The sequence below is a fragment of the Henckelia pumila genome, chromosome 1, assembly GCF_033568475.1.
Source record: "Henckelia pumila isolate YLH828 chromosome 1, ASM3356847v2, whole genome shotgun sequence".
Taxonomy (NCBI): Eukaryota; Viridiplantae; Streptophyta; class Magnoliopsida; order Lamiales; family Gesneriaceae; genus Henckelia; species Henckelia pumila.
Genome location: NC_133120.1, coordinates 75,823,183 through 75,831,914, shown reverse-complemented (window position 1 = coordinate 75,831,914; position 8,732 = coordinate 75,823,183). Strand labels below are relative to the sequence as shown.

At 38.3% G+C, this 8,732-nt stretch overlaps 1 protein-coding gene across 1 annotated transcript; it reads right to left on the bottom strand.

The window, feature by feature from the left end:
- Positions 1-339: 339 nt before the first annotated feature.
- Positions 340-3,787, bottom strand: LOC140891380 (uncharacterized). Its single transcript, XM_073299843.1, has 6 exons — positions 3,353-3,787; positions 2,885-2,975; positions 2,538-2,698; positions 1,394-1,421; positions 1,134-1,242; positions 340-703 (listed from the first exon to the last, which is right to left on the bottom strand). The coding sequence occupies exons 1-6, from the start codon at positions 3,554-3,556 to the stop codon at positions 622-624; spliced, it is 675 nt and encodes a 224-aa protein (XP_073155944.1). The 5' UTR covers positions 3,557-3,787; the 3' UTR covers positions 340-621.
- Between the last annotated feature and the right edge of the window lie 4,945 nt (positions 3,788-8,732).

Below are 8,732 nucleotides of genomic sequence, written 5' to 3'. Positions count from 1 at the left end.
TTTTTTTAATTTCTGGCGAATTTAGAACTATCTTTTTTTTTCCATTGTTTTCGTTAATGCGTATGCGTATTTGCTAGTACTTTGAAGAGGTTCGTATGATCTGAGTTGTAAACACAGAAAAAAGTATTTTCGAAAGAAAATAAGAAGTCCAAACATTTGAAATAATATAGTCTGTTCCTCCATTTCTCGCACGATTTGAGTTGATAATTCAATAATTTTTTAATTAAATAAAAAATCAGCAAAACTGAATAAAATCAAACTTTTTTAAAAAAAAAAAAATTGTTATCCTGACCATCTCATATATGCAATTTGGCCCTTGATTATATACTCTCCATAACTGATGACCAAATAAATTTGAGCAGCCCTCGAATATCATGTACTATAAATTCTGATTCTGAAATCATTTGTGACACGAATCACGACCATACAAAAGTTCAATATGTGAAACAACACATTTAAACTACAATATCCACTAACTGGGACAATAGTGCAGATAGATCACATAAAATAATTATTTACAGGAAAAGAACAGAGGATACGTCAATTATGTTACACGGCCACGAGAAACGACGCGTTGTTTGGCCTCAAGCACACAGGCAATTCCGAATTCACTGGCGCAGTTCAGAAGAGCTTCGAAATAACATGACAAGAAGTCCAGAATGCTGCAGAGGCAGCCCTCAAAAGGGCCGGGTTTTGATATATTCTGTCTCATGACGAAAAGGAAATCATTTTAAGAGTTAGAATGCCAGATTAGACGTTACAAACAAGACAAATGATATGAAAGAACTCAGGTCTGTATAAATATTTGGCACGAAACAACATAGAAGTGTGAAAACCAGGAGGAACCAATGACAGGAACACCTCAAAGGATATTACGGGATTTTTCATATTCTTTCGCATGCTAAACTCCAAGGATTTTTATATGATATAGCAAAAGTTCTTTATTTAGGTCATTAGATTATCACCAGAAAAAAAAAAAAAAAAAGGAAGTAGCTCATGCAAAGTCAGATTGGCTGTTAAACAATGTGTCATCACCCAAATAATAGAACTAATGGTTCCTAAAACGCCATTTTATTACAGTAATCAGTTGGGAACAACATTGTGAGTTTGCTAATTTGCTTAAGGTAACTTACCCAATTGCAGTAGCTCCCCAAGATGCCACGTTGTAGATAACTTTTGTTCCATCGAATGCCTTCCTAAGCTTGCCCTTCTTCTTTTTGATAGAGAACGTCTTGCTCAGAACTGAAACCAATTTTAAAAAATTTTACACCCCTTAGGCACTATCCGATTACAAAATTCATTAAAGAACACATAGTGTTGAATCGGTTAAAAATGCAATTTTCTGTCTACTCAGTTTTCAAAATATGACGTGGGAGAAAAATAGTGGACCGACCCTCTTGAAGCTGATTGGGTGTCAAATCCTGCAAATCATAGTAGCAAATAACTTTTTAAAAAAACCATATGAAAGGATAAGGTCCACATGCAGCAAAAAGAATAGGAATCTGGGATGCAATAGAACAGGTAATTACGGAACTCAACAACTGAACTAACATTGCAAAGGCTAACAAAGCATAAAGTCCTTCTGCTAACATTCTGCATGAGAATCATCCACATTTAATCCTAGGTATGTAACTTAAGGTTCTAGTTTCTGGTAGTTTACATCCAAATCATTGTAGCCCTCTCATTCTGCAGCAAAGGTGAACTAATATAAAAAGGAAAGTTCATGCTAGCCGTATCAAGTGGAAATGAAAAACTGGAATCAGGTAATAAATCTGATATAATTCTTACATTTGCAACACACATATATAATTTGGTAAGAAACATAAATCGTTACAGAATGTACAATTGCATGACCTGAGATGACCTAGTGATTCAGTGAAAGGTCTGATATAATAGAGCTGAGAGTGATTTCAAAATACTGTACTTGTACTGTTGTACCTTAACCCTTGGAATACACGCTCCGGCCAGAAAATTGATTATACCACTAAACCTTGCTGGCATGCATGTGGTCAGTTATCAATCAACAGTCCAACATTTTAGTTTAAAAATCGCAAGTATACCAATAATGAAGTGACTAGATGCACACATACAATTGAATAAAGTAATAAGGTCAGCAACACTTTACTTAGTCAAGAAATATCTTAGTGCTCAAGTTGATCCAAGCGGTTCCTAGCATCATGAGTTCAACCATTTTAAATAGTTAAAAACCAACTGATTAAAGTAAAACCCATTAGAAATTAGAAATTTTTTTTTAAAAAAAGCAGCTTGAGTATGTCAGAAGTCAAACAACCAAAATCTATGAGATCAAATTGAGCTCATTCATGGAGTTGAGAGTCAATAACCTTCAAATCAATAATAAAGTGATTCTGTAGGCTCAATCAAAAATCTCAAACAATGCAGGGTATACAGTACATGGACTTCGGTGGACTGCAAGCAAGTACATAAATCTTAATTAAAACAGGCTTCTGTATGTAACAAAGTTGGAATCGTAATGTGATGATTGATTCGCGGGCAAGTAACAAGAAACTTATCATCACCTTAGTTTGTTTAAGAGATGATAGATAGGCAGCCATGAAGGCCGCTATACCCTCCATTATATCTTCTTGACTAACTAAAACATAATCTTCTGAGTCTAACTCAACATTTCCACCTTCCCAAAGATCATTTTCACTGATCATGTCCCAGGAACTGCCTTCCTCTGCATCATATATCATGTAAAAGTTATATTGGTAAAGGTGAAAAACGGATTAAGATCTCATCACTCTTAAATGAATCTTGTTCACGTTATGTTATCATATAAAATCATCCTATTTCAATCCACTGGTCTGAAAAAGAACATAAAAAAACTGGCTGCATGTGTCTGAGCAGCAATTTTTAATCGTACCAGTCATATTTTGCGGAAGCGACGCCTGGGCATTTTCTAGTTTCTTGAGGAAATCAGGACATTCAAGTCTAGATTTCAACAAATCATAAAACTGCAAAAACATTACACATTGTATGGACTTTAGAGAACTCTTCATACCCTTGTAACGGGAATCAAAATCAGAGAGTTAATTTATTTAAAGGAGTCAATTTTCTAAGGATAAAAAAGATGGTAACAATAATAAAAGAACCTGGATCAACAAGGAGAAGCAAACCGGGTGTTTCTCAAATAGAAATCTTTCAACATTTTTCTAAAACTACGAGTTCTGTTCCAACTAAATAAAAAATTCCCACGATCCAGTCATCAAACAAGGCATAAACCTTACATTTTTCTTTTCAATTACCCTAGAAATGCAACTTGTTAAGGCCAGAACCAGTACAAAGCTACTTATGAATGAAATACCCATTTACTTAAAGCAAGACCCTTTACCTCGGGCGTGTCGGTGTCGCAGTTAGCAGGGTCAGAGGAGGTGCCCGTGGGGTCTTCAGGAACACTATCGAGCTCGCAAACGTCGTCTCGCCCATCATCATCGTCATCATCACAGCCAGAAGCGAGCTGTTGAATTGCAATCTGACATTGCTGAAGCACCATCTCCAGAGTTTTCCGCTTCACACGAACCCTATCCGAGTCCATCGTTAATTTTGGAAATTATGAACAAAATACACATAAAAAAAGGCGAATCTGGATTGAATCCGATCACTTTGTGCTATCCGCAATCTGAAATTTTCATCATAATGATCAATTAATTAATTAAATCAATCAATTTCTTCTCCCCTTCAGCGTGTCGTCACAGGTTGGGTTTCCATGGAAACTCGGGGAACGACCAATATTCATTTCATTTCCCTCCCCCAGCTCCAACTAGGGTTAAAAAAGAAAAAAAAAAAAACTATATAAAAAAATGCTGTCTGAGTCGGTGGAATAACCTTCGTCAATGATAAAAAAATTCGATTACAAAATCAATATTTTTGGATGTGCATTTATATAAACTAGTACACTAAGCCTATATAATTTTATAAAAATAATAATTAAAAATTAAGATAGTGAGATAAGATGTGAGAGTTTTTTAATCCTAAATTACATTTTTACCTTTTAATTATTGAATATATTTGAAAGAATTATAAGGATAAATTTAAAAATCTATTAAAATGACTAAAGTTAGTTATTTTAATGGGTTTATCAATTATAATATAATAAAAATATTCTTGATTTTCAAGCTATTACGTTAGTACGAATATATATTTACGTAATAAAAAAATGTAAAAAAAATAATGCAAAATTTTTACAACATTTTTTTTAATTTTCAATATAAACTAAAAACTGACGTAAAAATATTAAAAAAATATTTATTAATTTCTCTAGGCCTTAGATGAAAGGACTCAAATTCAAATATATTGAATTCAATTATAATTTTATTATTATCAATAAAACAATATTGCAAATCATAAATTCATATATTTGTATATTAGTTATGTAAACTGGAATGCATATCAAATGACATTATTATGGAGCAAACTCTTAAATTTCATCCTAATTAACACGAAATACTATATAAACATAAAATTGATGGAATTAAAATTTATAATATTCCATTAGCTTGATATGATTAATAATCCAAACTCCAATCAAACATTAATTATTTCACATCAATCAAACTATTGAATTAAAATTACAAAATACAACTTTGCACATTATAGTTTTACCATAAATTTAAACAATCAAGCTACACATATATTATTTATTGAATACTATTCTACATCTTCACAATCATTTTAATCACCACAATATTAGTTTACACAATTTGATCAACATTATTCTGTGAGTATGCTCTGGGGTTGGTCATGTTGCTCTCTCTCAGGTCTCTGTCGCTCGTGCACATCCCTCGATTTAATCCCGCATAAGTCAATGAGTCTTTGACTCATGTGAGATGGGGTCCCCTTCGGGATCTAACCTTTTTTACTTAAACGAGATGCCTCAACATTTTTTTTAAAAAAAAAATGCACCTATGCCAGATCCTCCGAACACATTTCTTTATAAAATGAAAACTGATGATGTCGATTTTTTACCTCGGGTTCGGTCTGGTAGAATGGATCCTCCAACTTCTTTATGAAGCAGGTCGGGTCGGATACCAATGAACTCTGCATAGGCAACAACTAGGTCAGGGGGGGCGCCGAAAGTGTTTTCGGCGGGACCCCTCCGATGCCTAAGTCAGTGTCTTGAAGGCAGAGAGTATGATGAATGCAAAGACAAGAGAATATGAGTGCGTGAATATCAAAGTGAGAGTGAGTGTTGATGAATAGTGAATAGTGAGTAATGAATTAACACAACCATAACAGTACCCGTATTTATAGGGAAAAATAGAGTAAGTTACCTAATCGAATTATAACACGTCCTATAATAGGACTCTTCATTCATTGGACCGCCCTTAAGTTTATTTCTATCTCGTGAATATCTGGATATGGCCAAACTTATCTTCAATGCAACTAAATCCCACTTGAACTAGAAAGGCCTGCCCAGCCCATTGGGCCCCAGCTCGAGTCGGCCCATTATCAGCAGTCCAGGTCATGACAAGACCTAACGGGTAGAAAACTGGGCTGGACCGTACCTAATAATAATAATCCCATATTTGGGCCAACCCTCATAAACCCATAATAAACGGGTTCGGGTTAAAATAATTTCACGGGATATCGATAGTACCTCCCTAACTGGTCTAAAAAAAGAATAAATTTACACCAATAATGCAGACCTGACCGCGAACTGCTCGTGCTTCATTCGGACAGCCCAGAATTGAATCCGCGTGATGTGTTTCCTTTGAACGGTCCAGATCAAGATCCGCGTGATGTGCTTTCAACGAACGGCCCAGATGCCTTCTGACGGTTCACCTCCCGTCCTCCCGAAGCTTATATGGCCCTGACTTGTCCCGTCTTGAGCCGTAGATCGAGGTAACAATCAACGGTCTAGATCAATTCACCACCTCTATATAGGTCAGTAAAAATTTTGATTTTCACCTTTCACTTGCACTGTTACGCTGTCAAAATTTCGAGAGCTTGCCCGCCCCCGACTGCCTGCTCCCGACCTGCTTGTATCATTCCCGAGCTACACCACTGCAGCCCTTCCATCTGTAAGTTTCACCTCTTTCGTGTGGGTTAACTTAATGTCTTCCCCAAATGAAACTTCCCGTAGGGAGATAGTAGATTTTATTGAGGCACCCAGCTCTCCCCAAAACAACCCCGAGCCCTCCGACTCTGATAATCCAAGTTCAGACCTGGATTTATCTGAGACTCGAGAGGAAAAATTGAAGCGACTGCATAGACTTAGGTCGGACGAAGCCCGATTATCTGCCAAGGGTAAACAATGGTATGAGGTCTTGGCCTCTCATTTGAGCCCTGATGCGGGTCCTAGTATTAGAGAGAGATCGGGGATGCCCGAGGGATATGACCTCCTAATCCCAGGTTGGAAGGACCGAGCTCACAAGCCTCCCCTTGAATTTTTAAGTTTTAGCATAGATCAAGTAAAAATGGGTTTAAGGTTTCCTATCCCGAGCTGTGTATCATAGTTGTGTCAATATTTCTGCGTGTGTCCGAGTCAGTTGTCCCCGAACTCCTTTAGTTCGATCTTATCCCTAGCTGTCCTATTCTGCTTTTTCAGAATTCCATTGGACATAGCAAATTTTATCCAATTTCTTCAGATCAAGAAAACTGACCCGGGCCGTTTTTACATTTCCATGCGACCCGAATATCCCCTTTTAAAGGGAAAACCAAGCTCACACAAGGTTTGGACCAGTAGGTATTTCTTTGTTAAGCCTAGCCAGCCCTGGGAGCGCCGAAGTAATTGGGCTATAAATTTCACCACCTCGGATCCCCCAGCTCTACCATCTCATAACTTTACCAATTTTCTCAACACCATGTCCGTTCAAGTTTTTGACATCGAGAACCTGATCGGGGATGATTTGCTCTGCCATTACGGCTTCAGTGGGAAAGGAGTAGAGATCGAAGGGGATGTAGGTAGTACCCCTGTACCGGTTCTACCCTTATCTAGATTTCTTTATCCCCGCACATCTTATTTACTGCATTTTTATCTGTTCATACGACAGGATCCGCTCTGCTACCATGCCTGCTAACCTCAGAGCTACCCTCAAAAACTTGAAGAGAAAAAAGACAGAAGATAGTGAGGCCAGTACTCATCCTGAGCCCCCTCCTATTGAACCATCTAAGAAGAAAAACTCCAAGGCCAAGGATCATCGCAGCACTGTCATGACCGAGCTCTAGCAACTGCTCCTTGTTGCTCCATCCCGAGCTCATGGCAAGGGTCCCGTAGAGGAATTTGAATCCCTACCTGATGCTGTGCCTCAAGGAATTTTTATCCAATCCGGGGTCCCGAATATGTCCTTCTTTTCAACACCTGACCCCCAAGAAAGTTTAGGCATAATGAAAAATTTGATTTCCCGTTCAGATTTAAAAATTTTGCGAGCGGTGCCAGACCTGGAGGCTGAGCAAAATTTTGCCTTGGAGTTTATGCAGGTATGTGTCTGTATTAATCTACAAAAAACTTTATGATCTCGTGCTTTTATTCCTTAACTTATTTTCTCTGTTATATAGGCTCTTTCTTGGGGAGGAGAGATTACCACCCGGTCTCTGAAAACCCGGGAAAAACATGTTGCCAATCAAGAGGCTTTTGTGACACGCATTTCCGAGCTAACCCGTAAAGCTCGTAAGATGAAGGATGAGCATGATGAGGAGGTGACCGAGATGAGGGTGGAGATTGAGTCCGGGCGAGATGCTCTTGAGGCTGCCCACAAGAAGGCTGCCGAACTGGAGGTGGATAAAATTGAATTAGAAAACCGAGTGCGGGCCCTGACCAAGGAACTTGAGGCTGCAAAGGAGGTCGGGAAAAAGGAGTTCCTGAACTCCGCGGATTTTGCTAACGCAGTAGCTGAGAAGGCGGCTACCTTCTTTGATGAGGGTTTCAAGGGATGTCTAGCCCAGTTCAGGGCTAATGGGTACTCGGAGATCGAGCACCCTGCCCTTTTCCTGGACTGTACCAAGGCTCATGATGACATGCCCGATGAAGACTCAGAAGAGACCGAGCCGGAGAAAACAACAAATCCCGACCAGATCTCAAGCCCACAAGATGCCTCCGCCCCTTGATTATTTCTTGTTCCTGTTTTATGAATACTGTTTAAAAACATGATCCAAAGGATAGACCCTGCGCGGTCATTAATTTTGGTTGTTGCCTAGGTCGGGCTTATACTTTGATTGTTACTTCTTGCCATGAATGAATGTTTTTGCCCAGTTCTGGTTTCTACAAAGATCATTTTATATTCTAACATTGACTATTATGAATGTGAATAACAGTCAAGCATAAAAATTTTATTAAGTGTAAATTTATAAGGACCCGACCTACATGTACCCGGTCTGGCTGAATGACAGAAGCCATAAAATTTATTAAGTGTAAATTTTTAAGGACCCGACCTACATGCACCCGGACTGGCTGAATGACAGTAGCCATAAAATTTATTAAGTGTAAATTTTAAAAAACCCGACCTACATGTATCCGGACTGGCTGAATGACAAGCCTAAAATTTATTAAGCTATTTAAGCCCTACTGCAGCCTTTGAGATCGAACCACGCTTGGACTTTTAAGTACCGTCCATGTGGGTTTTTGACACCCGTATTAAGCTTTTAATATTACTGATATGGATTTGATGTGACAGACCTGCTTGGCCTTTAGGTTCCAGCCCTGCCTAGGCTTTGAGTTCCATTGATGTGGGCCACTGATGTGGTCTTTGAGTGCCAGACCTGCCTGGAGTTTG